We start from the raw sequence: 19,262 nt of genomic DNA, 5'->3' as shown, positions 1-19,262 counted from the left end.
GGATCCTAAGTGTGCAGACTCTGGCTTCCTCCTGTGGTCTGTGGTTTGCCAGTACCTCTGTCTCTCGGTTTCCTGTGTTGTCTCTCCTAAGAACCGTGTGCTTCCATTATTGCCCAGCAAAAGGCAAACCTTCCTTGGGAAGGGTATCAACATCCAGGTTGAACCAGTCTGGGCACCCCCAGGAAAGTAGTTCAAATGTGTTCTCAACCTTTCTTTTTTTTAATCGTATTTATTAATTGCGAGCGAGCGAGCGAGAGAGCAGGAGCAGGGGAGGAGCAGAGGGAGAGGGACAAGCAGACTCAGAGCTGAGTTTGGAGCCTGATGTAGGGCTCTATCTCACGCCCCGGAGATCATAACCTGAGCCAAAATCGAGAGTCAGTTGCTTAACTGGCTGAGCCACTCAGGTGCTGTGTTCTCATCTTTTAATGGGGCTCTCTGCCTTCAGTTCGCTCTTCTTTTCAGTTCACTCTCAACCCAACATAAGTTGAGTTGCAAAATTTTTTTAGAAGATTATGTGATTTAAAAAAAAATACAAATCAGACCCCATCCATCCTTTGAGTGGAATTGTACAGTGGTTCCTCATAATCTTCAGAATAATAATACTCAGAAAAAAGCCCGAATTTCTTGATGTCAAAGCCCGAGACATCACACTCTCAGAAACCACAGACCCAATTAAACAGTGATATGCATTTCTCCACACTTCTTAGATTGCATGGTAAAAACATATTACACTGAATATTTTAATCTGCTTTGCAATTTCTCAGAGAAATGGAGATATTATTATATAAATCACTAGCTGGATGTCTTTTTGGGGGGAGAGAGTGGAAAATAGAATTGAATAAATGCTTGTGGATGCTATTTATATATAGTACTTGGATTAACAAGCCCTTTGAAAGATCAGTACTTTACATATCTTATACAAACTGATTTAAAATCTTGGGTTATACATATCTAGATTGCATCTCGTGTTTAATCAGTTGGACACTTACAAATAATGGGGAAATGATTTGTTGTCATATGGCTTTCCGTGCAGCGAGAATAACATTTTTATTTTAACACTTATGCAATTGATTGTAAACTTTGGGGTGATATAATTCAAGGGGATCTAAACAGTCCATCAGCCATGCCCGTGTGTGCCCTCTTGCCAAGCCGGAGCTTTCTGCTAAGCTGTTGTGTACTCTGTTACATAATCCCCTGCGTCCATTGTCTCTACCTGTTTAGCCTGAATACATACAAGGTGACTGCGTCGTCTCTTCGACCTCTTTCCCAGTGTAAACACTAATTATAGGAAACAAATTTGGGGCAATATTACATTCTTCTAATGGAGAGTTTGAAGAATTGAATGGGCTTAGAAATGTGTGTCGCTGTTTAGTTTTGTGCCTTTCAGTTATGTTCATTATCAATTGAGTATGGTTTTCAAGGTGACAAGACAGTGCTTACACTTTGGCTCCTGGAAGGAAATTAAGACAGGCTGGGATCTTAGGAGAAATCAGTTGTGAGAATATGCAAAGGAATGCTTTCTTCCAGGTTCTCACTCTTTCTTCTTCCGTGCCCCTCATTTGCTCTTTTGAAGACCGGGTCATGCACTGTCAGTGCCTCTCCTCTCCATACAGTCAGGAGGAAGGTGTCTCATGCATTAAAAATGTTACAATTTGGCTTATCTAGAATGTGACTCAGAGAGTAGCTTTCAGGTGTCTCTTACATTTTGACATGTGGAGGAGATAAGAACATCTGGGGTGATGCTGCTCTTGGTAGCCTCCTCCAGCCTAGGGAAGAGGCAAACTGGGAAAATTCATCATTGAATGAAGAGATAGGGAAGGTTGTGTATGGTTACAGCATTTTCCTTAGATTACTTGCAAAGGGACGTGCTCAGCTACATAAAATCTTTGTTGGTAAATTTGCATGGGGATTAGCATAAATATGCATCTGATTTACATAGACAATTTCTCACGTTGGTTTTATTTCTTTTTTATTTATTGATATTCTCTTCTCTACAATGATGTCATTTTTCTTGTGTGGCCTCCACATAAAACAATTTCTATTGCTTTAAACACACCCAGCATCCAGGGAGGAAAGGGGAACATTATTTTGGTGAGTAAGTGATGTTCGTAGGGTTGGTGGGGAGGTAAATTTCTGGTTCAGTTTATCCTGGGTTCGGGATGGTTTGTAAGTTAGTGCATGGTTCTGTGGAATCATTCATGCCCTATAGTAAAGTAGGAACATGTGGTACATGCAAAGTGATGGGTAAAAGAATATTGAGACGGAAGTCCAGATAGGCAGTGGAAGTCTAGAGTAACACCAGCTGTGTGATCTTGGACAACGCTTATTTTTAGTTGTCAGTTTCATCCTTGTTAAAAAGGGAGGGGGGCAAGAAATCAGATAAGCTCTAAAATCCCTTATAAGTTCCAATATTATTATTGCAGACTCCTTGGTTTAATTACATGACAAATATTAGGCACCATATAGCACATCAAATAGTATCCTGGAGCCTTACTGTTCTGTGTACACCCTTTCCCCTTTGAAGGGTACTCCGTGATTAATTCAGGCATCTCTTTAGAGGTATTCATTTCCTTGTTCATTTTTCTCAGTTCATTGGGCACATAAGGTCTAACTTAAATGTTTATAGAAGACACCCATGACTATAGCACATGTGGCACCGAGGACGGGCATGGTAGTTGGCTCTGTGCACATTTTCATCCATAGGAGAAGAGTTTAAAGGTGATAACTTCATTGGATTTGCCGTCTTTTACTCTAGGTCAAGCTCATCTCCTGGTCTACTGAACAAAGGCTCATCCAGTTGCATTTTCACAAAGCCATTTCTTCAGAAATGAGAAATCATGACAACAGACAGGGCACTAGGGGGTTGGATAGATCTGTTTCAAACATAGAGATGATATCAAATTGCTGCTTCATGATTTTATCTTTTTGGCTATTTTGGTAAAAAGCATCAGAGATAGGTTATGTGCCAAGTAGTACTTGCTATGCATATATATATATATATATGACACTCTGGTCATTTATATGTGGACAGGACCCTTTTGCTTATACCAGTGTGTGTATGTGTGTATGTGTGTGTGTATGCAGAGGCATGCACACAAACAAATATGCAGGGACACACCTGTCGTTGAGACCCTCTGGAATACACAGGATAAGCCTGATCTCTACATCTCTGGAGTACGAAGTTGAGGTTCATGTTTTAAGGCTATCGTGTTGCTATAATTGGTTTAATATAGTCTGTAGTGGGTGGTCATCTCTCCCAAATGATGAGCGATTCCTCTCCAGTTCTTACTTAATCATGAGAATATATTTATTTTACTTAAGTGACTTACCAGGGGCTGTGATGGTCGATAGAATCTAAGTTGAGGTGGAATTGATTTTGGTTACTAAGGCTGAAGTGTAGTTCTAGAAGAGAAAATAGAACTTGCTCAACCTTATTCAGTAGCCCCCACTCTGTAATGGGAAGCTGCCTACCCAACCTTGTACTGTTGCCCACTTCCTTTCATGATTAGGTGATTCACTAGCTTTTGGCCAGCCCTGATGTGCATGTAATAGGCCACTCTCAGTCAGGCTGCCTGTCCGGGGGACAAATGAAAGTCCATATGCCGGGTTTTGAAATTATAAATTACATCAAAAAATAATTAAACAAAACATGTCATTCCTTTGATGAATATACCTTGGAAACTACCTGGTAAGCCAGGTACACACTTAGAATTTTTGGATTCCTCAGTGTTCTGCACTGGCGAATACTAGCACAAGGAGAACCAGGCCCTCTGGCTGTCAGCTTGTGGCCTGACCCCTTCCTCTTTCCACCTCTCTCTCCATTCTGTATCCGCAAGGAGTTTGGTATAAATGCACATGGATGCCCACGTGGCCAGCTCTGTCTAACTCCCTGCAAATGGTCCACCATTGCTCGTGCTCAGACCTTGAGGTATGCACACCAACGGCATGCTATGCTGTTGGAAAATGAGTCTGGGCAGAGCCTTGCAGAAGCCCTGCAAACAGGCCTGGGGTTCCTTGGGTAGGAAATTAGAGGATCCCGGGATATGGCCTTGGAAGAGAATATATACTCCAGTGGAATGCTGTCTTGACCCTGGGTGTTCTTTAGGATGGTCTGACCAGGGACATCTAAATTAGGAGACCTCAGAGCAGAGATCCCTTTGAATCAAAAGGGAGCTATTGCTGTCTTGTCAAAGTGTATCACCAAATTCCGTTCTCTCCCCTTTCCCTCATCATTCCACTGGGCTCAGGACTCTACCATGGAAACCAAAGTTAGCTGGGTTGTTGATGGATGGAAATTAGAGCCAGATCTTTCAGGGTAATTGATTTGTAGTTATTGGTCAATAAAAGGGAATGTAGAGCTGAAGAACCCTTTGTCAGAACAGTTAATTATCCATTCTACACCAGCTCTTGACAGCATTTAAAAGCCATCATTGAAGCAAAAGCAACATCAGCTTCACTCTACCATTTTGCATAAAATTTCCTTGGGTTTTTTCAGGGAAAATGGGAGGGAAATGCAGCAAGCTCTTCTACACCGTTGTGCTGGTCTTCCACACTTGTGAGAGTAGATGGCTTCTCGGCAGTTGCTGTCTCTCCTGGTTTACCTGGTGCTTAGACACAGGTCTGATAGAAGAGTTGGACTGTGGACAGCAACTCCGTGGCAGGGAGGCACTGACCAGAGGGGCCGTGTTCTCCTTGTTATTTGCACGCACATGACTCATGCCAGTCAAGTGGTGACTGCTTTCCTCTTTCCTTTTCACACAGCCCGGGAGGAGAACGTGGCCACTTTCCGAGGCTCCGAGTACCTGTGCTACGACCTGTCTCAGAACCCGATCCAGAGCAGCAGTGATGAAATCACCCTCTCCTTTAAGACCTGGCAGCGGAATGGGCTCATCCTGCACACGGGCAAGTCGGCCGACTATGTCAACCTGGCTCTGAAGGATGGCGCGGTCTCCTTGGTCATTAACCTGGGGTCCGGGGCCTTTGAGGCCATCGTGGAGCCAGTGAATGGAAAATTCAACGACAACGCCTGGCATGATGTCAAAGTCACGCGTAACCTCCGGCAGGTAATGGCTGTGGGGAGAGAGTGCCCGGAGGCTGCTCTAGGGCAGCTGGGGCGGAGGTTTGTGAAGCAGGTGCTGGGCGAGCTGGAGAGATATAGCTTTGGATTTGTCGAAGCCTAACATTCTCCCCGGTCTTTGCAGTTTCACAAGGAAAAATTATAAAAATATGTTTCTTCTCCTCCTTCAGTTCTCCACTTACGCTTGATTTTTTCTTTTCAGAAAAAAATTCAGTTGTGTAGATAATAAAAGTTATAAATACTTTCCTTTTATTCTGCTTTCCTTCTTATCATTTTCTTAATTACATTTGAATCTTGTATTATTGTCAGATTCAATTAGGGATGTTGTTTTGTTTCTGTAGCTTGCTAGATTTTCCTCATTTTTTGAATATATGCTTTTCTTTTTCATTAAGTTAGCCATTGCCATGATGTCATGATTTTAATTCCTTCCAGAAAAGTCTTCCTTCTTCTCGTCCTTTTAATTTACCACCCCTCCCCTGCTTTCATTTTTTTTTTTTTTTCCTGTCGTTACAATAACCTGTAGAATTAGCTGGAATCTTTCTGAATTCCTCGTTTCTCTGTTCCTTGGTGCGGTAGTCCTACTTTATTGCCCCGGTCTCTATCTCTAAGGCTTTTCAGTTGACTGGGAGGCCTGGAAAGTGGAAGGACCCAAATAAAAAAGTCAACTTTGGAGCAGCCTTTCCTGGTTCTGTTCGGGCATGAGAACTCCCATCGCTTGCCGATTCTAAGCAGGCAACTCCGTCAGGTGACAACGCTCTCAGAAAGCCTTAGCCAAGTGACATTGTTTTCAGTCTCATAATGAATAGTAATAGTCACAACAATAATAACAGTAACACCGCACCAGCCCACATCAATGAAGAAGAAAAGCATTTCCTATAAAAGTCAAGGTCGGTGCTGATGCCGCTTTCTGGGTTGCTCTTTACAGTTGGTTTTTCTCCTTGTGATTTTTGTCATTAAACCCAGTTAGACAGGGTTCATCCTTTATTAATCAGAAAACATTATGGAGATTTCCAGAGACTGCTTATCAGATTTCCTTCTGCAATGATTGATTTAATGCTTTCTAATGTAAATGTGAGAGCAGCAGAATGGACAGATATTTGCATATGTTTTCTGTTTCATAAAAGGGCGACTCCTTAGCATTGCTAAGTGAACAGAGAAGTTTCACAAGGCACTGGGAACACACAATATTCAAAGCACCCATTGTAATGCTTAAGCATGCCGAGGAAGCTACCTGGTTGGGAGATTCTCTTCTATCTGTGGTGACATTACCAAATCACGCAAGTCTTGGAGCCTCCAGTCATCTTAATGCCCATGGACTGGACAGTTTTGAGTCATTATTCTGTTTTTACTCCAAGGCCAAATGATCCAATTGTTAATGTTTACTTTAATAATCCCCCATCCATACTTACTCAGCTTAACTCAGTAGTCAGGAGGGCCCAAGTCGAATTTCCATTTGCTAACATGTAAGGGCGCGGTGTATTTGAGCTGCAGAGACTAGACCCTAAAGGAAAATATGACCTTTTGCAAGTTTTGACTAGCAGGTGCACAGTACCACCCTTTAGGCTTTAGTTACTGGAGGGGAGAGCAGGGTCAGGCTGTGATGCTCGCCAACCAGTCTGTTTCTCTGCTTCTCTCCCACTGTGTACACTCTCTTGCCTTTCTAGAACAATTGCGATTAGCTGGAGAAAGACTCACTTTTATTTCTACTAAAATACTTTTCTAAAATAGAATTGGGCCCCAGTTCCATCCTTTAAACTGGGCGGGGGATAAACGAAACCGTTCTTCAAACATGGGGTGTGCTGTTTTGGTCAGAGCAAGCAGAGGAGGGCAACCCTGGAGGGTTTCTCTTCCAAGTTCTAAGACCCAGCTCCCTCAGTGCCCTTGGACAAATCATTTAACCTTGCCACGCCACAGTTTCCATTTGTGAAATGGTGATTACAATCCTCCCTAGCCATGTGTGGTGGCTAAATATGCAAAGCACCTTATGTTCCAGAAGGATTATGAGCTCCTCCATGGTCTGGGTGCTAGACTCACTGTGACATGCGCACGATTTATAGGCTGAGTATTCTGTTGTGAAGGTGACTGTGTCTGTTACCAACGATGCTGCTAAGCAGTGCTCTCCGTTCTGGACAAGGTGACAGAGGCCCAAGCGTGTTGGGGGACATTTCTTGGCAGAGGGAATATGAATCTCATAGAGAAAGTGTCCCTAAAATGGGTCTTCATTGAAATCCCCACTGACTTTTGCATCCAAATGCAGTTTATTGAAAGAGAAGGAAATCTCCAAAAAGCAGAGTTGATTTTGCAAATGTAATCCTTTCTGTGCTGAATCACCTAAGATTATTATTTTGGCCATTAAAAATACATTTATAACATCTTCTTTACTTCTGTAGGAGATATTTGAAGGGGTTGGAAGCCCCTGTCTATTTCAATTAAACTGTAAATTGCTTCATAAATATTTGATAACGAGCTTATGACTTTCTCATCTACTTTTTTGGTAAGGTCAAATGGTTTCAGTGGCAAAAACTCATCTGAGAATGCTTACTTGGAGTTTCCTGGAATATTCATTACTAAATGGAGCAGAACTTGGCCCATTCCTTCCTTCTTGGTCATCTAGTCTTGGTTCTACCTTTGAGACAAGTCAGGACCAAGGCTAGCTACTTTCCCGGTGGTTCTGATTAAAGGAAGGAGTGTGAACTGTCCGTTCCAAACTGTCCCTGGGATAAGGGACCAAGGTAGTGATGCGTTTCTCTGGGTTTGTTTTTGGTCTTGTTTTAAAACCCATGACCTTGAGCATTGCCTTCATGTGAATTGCTTTACCTCTAATGCCACTTTAGTGAAACCACAAACACAAGACTGGGGTTACCAGTCTTCTAGCCTCCCAGCCTCCCAGCCCAGGGTGTGTTGGCCATTTAGCATTTGAAAATAATCAGAGGAGACAAATCGCAGGGCTTCTTTAATCATGTTTAATCTGCCAGTCTTCTCTATTACACATACAAGAAATTGCTTAAAAGCTTGAAAGACACTTGCTAAAGGGGAATGGGGAGAGAGTGATTCCAACGGGCAGCATTCTGGCGAAGAAAACAAAATAATAACTACATGGGAAATAAAGAAGACTTCCAACTATTTTGATGCACGCGGACAGCACAGTTATTGTTGACCAAGAGGAAAGCAAAGAGGAGAATGTTCCCCTCCTGCTGCACGCATCCACACAAAATCAAAAGAGCCATGGATCTTTAATCACCTGTGGAAACCCAGAATGAACTACATCATGTCGCCTTCCGATGCTAGAGGCAACCCGTACATGCTTTACGTTTGTTGTTGTGGTGGTTGTTCTATTGAAGATCATAATCACCGATGCATGTAGTCAGAGTCAGATATTGGAAAAAAAGGTCCCCAGAATATTGGTATTTTAGCTCTGTCTGTCTCCATGTGAAATGATGAACTTTAGGGGTGTTTTCTTTCAGGATAGGTGGGCTGTGTATGTGCTAGAGGGTGGGAAGGGAAAATGGTGTTCATTCAGAAGAGCCCTTGGAAAGTAAGTATGACGCTGACTCTAACTGGGGTGAGGTCCAGTCTGAGCGGTCCTGGGAAGAAGGGGGAGGTCAGTGACAGGGTGGATTGCGGCTCCTTCCCTGGCTCTGCCCTGGCTGCCAAGGTTTTCCATAGAGTCCTGGTCTCATTGTCTTCCCCACTCTCTTTTTCTGTGTCGGGTGCCTTTTTTTTGAAAAACTAACACAAGATCATTCATGCAATGTGTCATTTTACTAACCGACTAATGTACTAACACCCTAACGACTCATCTTTGTTTTTAGTTTTTTTAATTAACAATCGTTCTGTTCACAATTTTTAATTTCCTTTCTTCCCCCTTTTCCGCAAAGCACTCAGGCATCGGACACGCTATGGTAAACAAACTACATTGTCTGGTAGATATCATTCTTATTGTCTCTTTTTTTGGGTTTGCCGTGTGTTGCCCCCCTTTTCCTTCCCAAACCCCCCTTTTATCCTCTTTAGACTCATTTCTTCTTCTTTTAAAATTTTTTTGTTGGATTAAATGCAAGCCTTTCTTTTTTGTTAAAAGAGAAAAAATAAAAACGGAAGGGTAACGTGCCTGTCCTGGAAATGGTATTTGGAGGAGTTTGGTTGGGACAGTTTCCTTTTCTCCAGTTTGTCTCTTTTTTTTAACCCCCCCCAAAAAATGTCTTTTTAAAGAAAGATTCCCCATTTAGCTAAATTTGTTTTGTTTTGTTTCCTTCTTTTGCAACTTCCAAGTTACAGACTAGGGACAATAGGATTTCTATTGAGGACTTTCTTCTCTCTATGTCCCCCTGTCCCCTCTCACTCTTCCTCCTCGCTCTTCCCTCCTCCCCACTCCTGAAGCCCATTTTTCTTTCCCTTTGGTGTGGCCACGGCTGCCACAGGTGATCTGGGGAGGAAAGTACTCGACTTCCTCTATTCTGCCTTTCCCGGCTTTCACCTTACTCCCCACCGTGGCTAGAGGGAGCTCGGCCAGTGTGTTCTCCGTACAGACTCTGCATGGCATGTTCCTGTCTTGTGAATTTCCCCATGGGCATCAGAGTGTGTTCCCCATTTTCCTCCTCATTACTAACAACCTGTCGATCATCACCCCAGTTCCACGCTCTTCTCTCTCTCCATTTTTGTCTCCACGCTTCTTCATTCTCCTCTCATCCTTCATATATTTTGGGGTTGGGTTTGGACTTTTTCTTTTCTTTTTCTTTTTCTTTTCCTTTTTTTTTTTTTAGTGAGGGAGGTGGCAGGCAGGGGAGAGACAACCCTTTAGTTAGTTTTGAGTGGTTTTATTTTGTTTTTGTATTATTTGGGGTTTTTTTTTTTTTTTTTTTGGTTGTTTGATTTTACTTCCATCTTGTGTTCCACTTTGTTCAGCGCATGTTAAGTGTGAAGTGGATTTTGATTCTTCCCTTTGGTTTTCCTCACCTCTGCCCACTTCCCCGCCCTTTCTCTTCTGCCTTTTCTCTTGGCTTCTGATAGTTTTCGCATGGGTGTGTCAGCGTATGGTGTGTGCACGCTTTGAGGCCCCATCTTTTCTCTCTGCCCTCTGCTCCTTTCATGGATGTTGGGCGTGTGGGTGCTATTTTTTCCCTGTGGGCATTATTATTATTTTTATTTCGGTTCTTATGCCTCATATTCCTTTCTTTTTGTTAGAGTTGCCTTTTTGGTTTGGGTCATTTCTTCTCTTGGTGGTGGTGATGGCAGGGAAGGGAGGGCAGGGGTTGGAGTCCTGGGGTAGTTCATGGCATGTACCATCCATGACGTATCAGAAACGAGACCCTTCTCCCTCCCTCCCCGAATGCATGTTTGTCAGCGTGGTGTGAGCCCCCAAAGAAACTAATAAAAAAGAAAAGAAAAAGAAAAGAAAAAAGGAAAAAAAAACCATCCACCACCAAAGACCAACCCTAACAAACCCCATTGTCCAATGTCTCCTTTGCTGTTTCTCACTACCACCATAAATAACAGTCATTCCAAAAATAAACAGTCATTTTACTAATGAACTGAGACAAGTGATGTCGTCTGAGGATGGTTCCATTTTCTAGCCTGACTGAGTAAAGAGTGCAGTGGGTAGAGCAAGTTCTTGACAATTCCCCCGAAGTCTCCTGAGAGTCTGCAGAGGAATGATGGAGGCTTGGGTCGCAGGGAAGGCAGACCAGAAAATGGAACTTGGCTGCACATACCAAAATCAAACCAAATTAGAAAGACTACCTCACCAAAAATATTAATGAAAGTGACGCCGCAGGTAGGGGAAGCCGCCAGATTTTGGTAGGACCGTAAAGTCATTGTTGGGATTTTTTTGTCCCTATGTCCCTCCATCAGGTGACGATCTCTGTGGATGGCATCCTTACCACGACGGGCTACACTCAAGAGGACTACACCATGCTGGGCTCGGACGACTTCTTCTACGTGGGAGGAAGCCCAAGTACTGCTGACTTGCCAGGCTCACCTGTCAGCAACAACTTCATGGGCTGCCTTAAAGAGGTACAGGTCACATGCTCTCTTTAATTCGTTGACTGTCCCAAGAAAAAAATGAATTTCCAGTTCAGTGAAGGGCTCTGTCCTCTAATGCAGTCTTTGAGGCCATAGGTTGTAGCAAAAAAAACTTTGGACTTGGAAGTGAGGTCCTAGATTTTGGTTCCCACTTAAGCTGGTTGCATGACCTCGGTTTTGCCACTTACATGGCTGGTGGTTCTGTTTCCTCATCTGCCTAATGGGGAATTGTATCTCACAGGTGGCGGTGCTTTATAAATTACGTGAAATAACAGAGATGAAAGGACGCTGATAGAGCAAGAACTACACCTTGTAAAGTTTGATTTCATACTTGACTGGCAAGTAGGGAAGCTCTGGCGAAAAGTAGCTCAACTTGTGATGGTGTGTCTTGTCTAAAGCATAACATATGTATTATTTTACCTTTGCCAAGCTTGGTGTTCCCAAGAGTCTCATTATTTGAGATGAAGGAAAATTTTCAGAATGTAACATTAAGGCCCAGAAGACTGATTTTTTCCTTTTCTTTTTTCTTTTTTTATCCCCTGAAAGCTAGCAGCTGTGAGAAAGCAGTGGGGCTTTGCCATTACTCATTTATTACTATTGTAGCTGATGTGTTGAGACCTCTGTCTGAGAGCAGAGGAGTTTCAGTCAAGTGTAAGTTCTCTAAGGTCAATTGTTGAGGCAAAAAGAATCAGACTTGATTTGGTAGAATTCTTTCAGAATACTGTGACATCAGAGCTGTGTACTGCACATTTTTGTTTAAGCTAAGCTAAGCCTGATTGCCTGAGATATCTGTACCCCTTCCCTGGGGAAATTCCTTGAGAAACTAACAGTGTTCTTTCTTAGAGATAAAGATCCCTGGTGACATGTTATGAGACTCCGCTCAGGGCACAGGTTTTATTCTGATTGTCGTTATTTGAAATTCGTTGGACATCGGTTATCATATGGGGTATGATATGGGGTATGGACACGTGCTCATTCACGCCACTCGACCGTGAGCTGTGTCAAGTCAGGAGTTGGGTCCATTATGCCTGGCACATAGTAGGTGCACAATAAGTATTTCCGGAATGGATGCCTTTATCGAGTCATCACTGGGCGCTGTGTTTGTATTGTAACTGAACGTAGCGGCTCTTTCCAAGCTGTGGTCTGTGTGCTTGAAGACTTTATAATCTAGGAAGGGAGATGAGATCTGGAGGTGAACAAGTACGGCTCAGGACACTGTGTGTTCAGTGCCACGGACTAAATGATATGAGTAGAATTAGAGGAAACATATATTTTAAGGGGAAGTCCATTTCAGAGAAGAATTGATACTTGAGCTGGGCCTTGTGTGAGTTGAGAGGAAGGGGTGGGAAGGAGAGACATGACAAAGGAGAGAAAAATCCAATTACAGCTCCATATTGCTCTTGATCTAAAGGACATATTATGGAAGTGAACTCCAGAAGGGCTTTCCTCTTTCTGCTGAATGTTAGCTAGCCTTCCGCTGGCTGCAGGGGTGCTAGTGGTCATTCCTGACAGAATTGCAGTGGACAGAGAGGCTTCTGCCTCTCTGGGATTTACTCCCATTTGGGTAGAATAAAGGTATAAACTGCTCAGCATCTAATGAACCCTGAAAGACGTTTAAACAGTGTTAAATCACACACACTGGAATTGTACTCTTGTCAGAAAGAGATACGCACATTCTGCTACCACGGACGTGGCTCAGGGATGAATGAAGCATCGATTGCTGTGGAGGGCACATGTATTTTTCTTTTTTTCTTTTTTTTTTTTTTTTAGTAAAAGAGCCCTGAGTGTGGACAGGATTTCTCCTGGACAGGATCTAGGGGTGGCTCTAGAACTTGTTTTCTCTTGCACACGGTTTTATTGAACCATCTCTCAATTACGTATTCTGAGACAAAGGGACAATTTCCCAACTTCATATGATCAGCCAGGAAGGATGCTCCTGAACATTTCGGAACAAACCTCATAAAAACACAGACGTATTTCTGATGGCTCCATCCACACAAAACCTAAAGTAAATAAAATCTGTATGCGCGTGCACACACACACACACTCACACACACACACACACACACACACGCACACACTGCCCAGGTATAGGGAGCAGAAAGCTTCAAAAGCCTATACAAAGTATTACTTAACAGCTGAAAAATTAAAGGCAGTTATGAAAAATGATGTCAATAACAGAAATAATTAGTTCATAGTGGTAAAAATATATACATAGCTAGCAGCATAAATCTGCCTTTAAACCCAGATCAAGTCAGAAAAAAGAAAGTCCAGCGCATGCTGAGGGAAATGGTAAGAAAATGAGAACCTCGTTAACTTATACCCCCATCTCTCTTACATATGGTGTGGTGTTTTTATTTATTTGACAGATAGAGATCACAAGTAGGCAGAGAGGCAGGCAGAGAGAGAGGGGGAAGCAGGCTTCCTGCTGAGCAGAGAGCCCGATTTGGGGCTTGATCCCCGGAGCCTGAGATCATGGCCTGAGCCGAAGGCAGAGGCTTAACCCACTGAGCCACCCAGGCACCCATGGTGTGGTGTTTCTAAGGGATTTGGGAAGCTTTCTCCTCTGAGTGTCCTAAACAGATCACTTTGAGTCTCGTGTAGTCCTGGAATGTTCTTTCTTTCTACTTAGTGCTTACAGTTCACTTTTTGTAGGGCGCCTCTGGGAAATTCCCTTGTTTTTGGTATTTGTCTTTGACGATATAGTGAACGGTGGAAGCTTCCAGCTGGGTCGGGATTTCTCTCGTTGATAAGTCCCGCACGCCCACTCTGACTATTTACCCTTAGAACAGTGTCCAGTTATTTGCTTGCCGTTTGTGGCTCTGTGTTGCCTTGAGCTGAGCTGGGCACTTTGATGTATTATTTTCTTCAAAATGGGGGCATGGGAAAAGGACTTCAGAATTTCTCCTCCAGATCGCAGGTAACCTTATGTGGGGTACTGGTATCTTTGGAACTCCAGTTACTTTATTCAAAAGTTGAGTTCTGGCTCCACGTTGAGCAGAATGATTATGGCTTTCGCCTAGGTGCACACGTCCTAGCTTCCTACTGCTGTAAAAGCTGCCGCAAAGGCTGTCCAAACTGTCCTCAGACCATCGTGGTTCTCCACACATCCTGGTTATCAATACAAGATTTGTGTGCACTTGAACACTACCAGCTCAGCGTCTTATTCCTTGTCGTGTTTCCACCTTTTTAAAAAGAAAAATTATTTATTTGATACAGAGAGAGAGAGAGAGAGAGAGAGAGAAGAGTGAGCACCCAAGCAGGGGGCGTGGCAGAAGGAGAGGGAGAAGCGGTCTCCCCTGCTGAGCAGGGAGCTCAACATGGGACTCGATCCCAGGACCCTGAGATCATGACCATAGACGAGGATAGACGTTTAACTGACTGAGCCACCATGAGCGTTCCATGTTTCAACGTGTGGGTCTTATTTTTGGTCTTGAGGGTTTCTAACTCCTAGAATGGTTCCTAGCATCTGGTGGGCTCTTAGTAAACATTTGCTGAGTGAAATCACATGTTTGCCAATTGATTATGTTTACATACATAATCTTGTAAATAAACATGTTTATAAAACTAATAATTTGGATAAATGCTTCTAGGCACTATTAACCATGTGACTTTCTTGGGATCAGTAAAAAACATCTTGACGTGGCAACAGCGGAGTCTTTCAGGAACTTTCTAGCTCTCTGATCCAAGAGAAGCATTATCTAGAAAGGTTCGGCAAGGCTAGGAGGAGCGGGTTGGAACTTCCTCTAGGAAGAACAGGGTTGAAAAGTCTTTGACAGAGATATCATTGTATAAAGGAAAGAATACTGGGTTTATAGTCAGAAAATCTGGGAATACCAGCTTTGTCACTTTCTCCATGGCCTGGAATAAACCACTGATCCTATTTGAGTCTGTTTCCTCCCTAACATAAAGAGGCACTTTATTATATTCTTACATGAAATCACATACACAAAAGTAAAACCATACAGACATGTGTATATTGCTATAAGGATTATTATGAAGGATTATGTAATACCTTATAAACAGTTTATGAATACAATTATAACCATGCACTTATAAATATTAGCATGGTCAGTATGTCCACATCTCCTGTATTAGCAAGTCAGGATCAGGAGGAAAACCAGCTTTATTCTGAGGTTTGCCCCACTAAAGTCCTTTCATTTTCTGAAGTGGAGAAACCCACCCCACCCGCCCTCAATCATTACCTTGTTTTGTTGCCTTTGGTCATGTATTCGACCTTGGTCAGTCTCCATCTATTAAAATGTGAGCTAACTCTGTGATGAGAAAGGCCTCTTCTGCTCGCAGGTGTCTCCCCAGAATCTAGCAGAGTTCCTGGTGTAAAAACAAACAAACAAACAAACAAAAGAAAAACACTCAATAAGTATGTCTGGAATAAATAAAGGAATGAATGAGCTAACGTCATGGAGCTCTACAATCTGGTGGAATTTAGATCAACAGATAAATCCTAAAACCCTTCAGGATACCAGGGACCGTGCTAAGTAAGATACAAAGATGAATCAGATGCAGTTCCCACCTTAGAGACCACACAGGGGAGACAGATATGTGGAGATAATTTAAATAAAAGATGGTTAGTAGAAAGAGGCAATCACAAGTGTAGTGGACTCACTACATATATATGAGAAGGACTCATATATTCTGGGGTTCAGGAAAGGTCTGTAGAGGAGCTAATGTGGGTCTCAAAGACAAACAGAAATGAACCTGACAGAATGGAGGGAGTGGAGCTCTGGGACGATGGGGCAGCATGAGCAAAGTCACGGGCATAGGACTCACAGAAGTGTGTGGGTGAGGAACTCACACTTTGCTCATTTCAGGGCACAATTTATAAGATGATGAATTTTGAAAACGTAGCTGCAAAGTTAAGTAGGGGCCAGGTCATAGAGAAGTTTATCTCATACTCGACCCTTGGACTCTATTTTCTAGGTTAATAGGGAGCTATTGAAGGATTGTAAGTAATAGAATGACACAGTCAGGTTGGTATCTTATCCATCAGGCTTTAAATTACTTGAGAACTGAAGTTACTTCATCCACTACTTCCATCTGGTGTCTATTTTTGCCCTAGGAAGTTGGAGAGCAGGGTTGGGAGAGTTGATCCGTTGACTATGGCCTTGAGCCTGGAGAGTGCCTTTCAGAATCTTAAAATTTCTATAGGACAGCACTTCTTTCTGATTCCCGTTTCAGTTTCCAGTGCCCCTCACTGTCAGGATATACATTTCTCCTTTCCTCTGTCCTTGGCTTTGCTGAGCTGTTATTGTTGGATGAATCCCAAGGTACCCGAGGAAAGCCAAGTCTGGACTGAGGGTCATGGTAGTGGTTCTGTCAGATTCAGGACCAGGGAGAGGGAACTTCTTCAAGCCCATCACAGTATCCTCCTACATCTTTCCTGTTGCTTGATTTGATTCTTTGCACACCAACCTCCTTTCTCCTCAGTCTGTTACTTCTCCCCTAGTATGTTGGTTCTCCGTTTTCATCTCCCATTTGCCCAGGGAGGAGCTCAGTGCTGCTGAGGTGTCTGGGACAGCCTGGTCTCTCTCACGTCGCTTTCCTCATGGAGTCTCTAGTGGGGGAGGAGGGAGAAGCAGGAGAATCGGGAGCATGGAACACATATTTAAAGGAAAAAGGATTGGGTAGAACATCATTGTGCACATTACATCCCACATCCCTTTGTGATTATTAGCCATTTAAAACCGAATGGGATTTTGCAGCCAGAGATAGTCTCTGAACAGATGATTAATGGTTTAATCTGTAATAACTTTACATTTTATAGAACCCTGATAGGAGTCCACATCTGGTGAGCCAAGCTATTTAAGGCTGTGTTAATTCTGTTAATTGCTATACGTTTATTTGAATTGCTAGCACCTGCGGGCTTTGGGATAATGTGTTTGTTGTTGCTTTTTTTTTTTTTTTTAATATACTCATTTTATCCCGTCTCACTGTCTTTTGCTGCTGCTCTCTCTTATGCTATCACAGTTTTTCTTCTGGTTTTTCTTTTGTGTTGTCCTTGCTTCTTCACTCATTATACTTTTTCCCCTTCCGCCCCCTGTTTTCATTTTCTCTACCTCTTTACTCTTCTACCTCTTCTGTTGGTTTCCTTCCTGATTTCCCAGTCCATGATAAACTGTCCTGTTCATAATCAGGTAAATTAGGTCATGGCATCAGGACTAAAAATCCCCTTTTTCCTGGCACTGAGAATACTGCATGGCCCCAGGGTGAGCAGAGACCAAGCGAGGGTTTTTGAGTCAGCATGGAAGATGAGAGGAGAAACACGAGTCCGGGTTTGAATCTTGTCTAGACTCACTCATTACCAGCTGTGGTAGTAAGAGCAGGTCTTTTGAGTGCTCTTAGCCTCCATCTTTGCTTGGATAATAATACTTACTTTAGGCATTTTTATGTCAGGAGCAAATGGGATTAAGAAAATGGAGGTGCTTTATAAACTGTAAAGCACTGTGCAGATGTTCATGTTATTATTTGTTATTAAATGAAACCAAATTGATTAGATCTGGCAAGGAACCACAGACTGGCTCTTTGCTGGTTCTGCAATTTAAAAACTGCAGAAGTTAAAAGAGTCCAATGTGGTTTAACAAAAAGAGCAACTGAATTGGAACTTGGCCTCCAGATCCAGTTCTGACGCTGATTAGAAAATCATATGGTCTCTTTGGACATCCATGTCTTTATCTGTAAAGTGAGAGCGGTGATCCCTGCTAAACCAAATGCACACTACTGTGGAGAACTTCTAATGTAGAAATACAAGTTATTGCTTATTACATTTTGGATAGCAAGGTGGGATTTATTTTCCTACTCTTGGGAAGGTGTGCAAAGGAGCACTGTGTAGGTTTGGGGGAAAGCGTGCTTTGACAGAAGGGAAGAACCAATACAAACAGGAGAAAACCAAGAAGGATAAGATTCCAACAAGGTAGAAAGAAGTGGAAACGTGAATCAGAGACTAGGAAATGGAAGCTGTGGCCGAAGAAGAAAAGAGAGAAACTTTCTCTCAGGAGCTGCCAATTGGGTTGACCATAGAGGTTGCCATTTTGGTGGGGGTGCAGTCGATTAAAAAAAGGATCAAATATTGGCAATGCCATATGCATCAGCTTAAGGATGCAGTTTTTGTAAAGCAAATAAATTGGCTCTTCTGGAAAAGAGATTACCTCTTAGATTATAAGGAACTGAAATGGGTAGGAGAGAGCATAGCACTCTGTTACAGAGGAAGAGTTGCTGGGAATTGTGAAGAACAGGTTTATTTCACAGGTGGGGCAGGGTGTGAGTACTTAGCCCAGGAAGGCTGTAAAAAAGGAATAGTATCAGGAGGGCTGAACCTTCGAGGATATTTGGTATTGCTGTGCTGTGACAAACAGAAAGTGGTTCTTTTATTAGTGCCAGAATAAAAATACTGAAGTGTGGTTTGCTCTTAATAGTCAATGGGCGGTTGCTGGAGAAATAGATATGGTGAGCATTTTTTTTTTTTTTTTAGACTTGGTATCCATTTCTCCTTCTTTTGAATAAAAGTTTTTATTCCCCTTCATTTTCAATCCAGTGGTTCAATGGCACTGAGTCCTCTCCTGGCTGCCTTGGTGAGCATGTGAGTTCTAGTCAATTAGAGACTTCCAGTGGCTTGGCCATGGTTAGTCTGTTCATAGACGGGTGCCTAACCCCATTTGGATCTGTGACACACAAGCTCAGGACTTTAGCTTATATGCTATAGGGACGTAGTTCTCCTTTCTTTGGGTTAGAACTTGGGATGATATAAAACTGAGTTTCTGGCTGCCATCTTGCCAACACATAGAGGCCAAAAATGAGGCCAGAATGGAGAAAAGCAGAGCCAGAAGATGGAGAGAAACTAGATCCTAGTGACATGTTTAAGGCCCTGAATCAAATATTCTTCAAACCAGAGTACCCCTGATTTCCAGCCAAGACTGAGTAATTCCTTCTTTTGTCTAAACCAGCAGGAGCTGGATTTTCTGTCGTTTGCAACATAGAGCCCTAAGTGATGTGAAAGAATTCCTCTTACTCCCATTTTACCCCCCTTTTCTGACAACAGGACAGGTATTTGGACAGGACAAGATAGACAAAGGTAGGAAATTTAATATCAGAGGCTGTTAGAAAGCACCTAATTGCTCCGCATTCATTCAGATTTCTTGACTTGAATGAA

At 42.7% G+C, this 19,262-nt stretch overlaps 1 protein-coding gene across 10 annotated transcripts in view; it reads left to right on the top strand.

Annotated features, from left to right (window-relative positions):
* The window catches only part of NRXN3 (neurexin 3), a gene marked incomplete at both ends in the record, with an annotated part of 1,490,367 nt that overhangs the window by 378,577 nt on the left and 1,092,528 nt on the right, over positions 1 to 19,262 (top strand). For 4 of the 10 annotated variants that reach the window (XM_080809449.1, XM_080809437.1, XM_080809438.1 and 1 more), the window contains 2 exons: positions 4,762 to 5,063; positions 10,925 to 11,086. In XM_080809449.1, coding sequence (XP_080665575.1) covers positions 4,762 to 5,063; positions 10,925 to 11,086 — 464 coding nt within the window. Of the gene's footprint in view, positions 1 to 4,761; positions 5,064 to 8,955; positions 9,001 to 10,924; positions 11,087 to 19,262 lie in introns of those variants that run through there. The other 6 variants (XM_080809443.1, XM_080809442.1, XM_080809436.1 and 3 more) reach the window with 3 other exon arrangements.

The sequence above is a fragment of the Martes martes genome (genome assembly GCF_963455335.1).
Source record: "Martes martes genome assembly, chromosome: 7".
Classification (NCBI taxonomy): domain Eukaryota; kingdom Metazoa; phylum Chordata; class Mammalia; order Carnivora; family Mustelidae; genus Martes; species Martes martes.
This window is presented reverse-complemented; position numbering and strand designations above follow the sequence as displayed.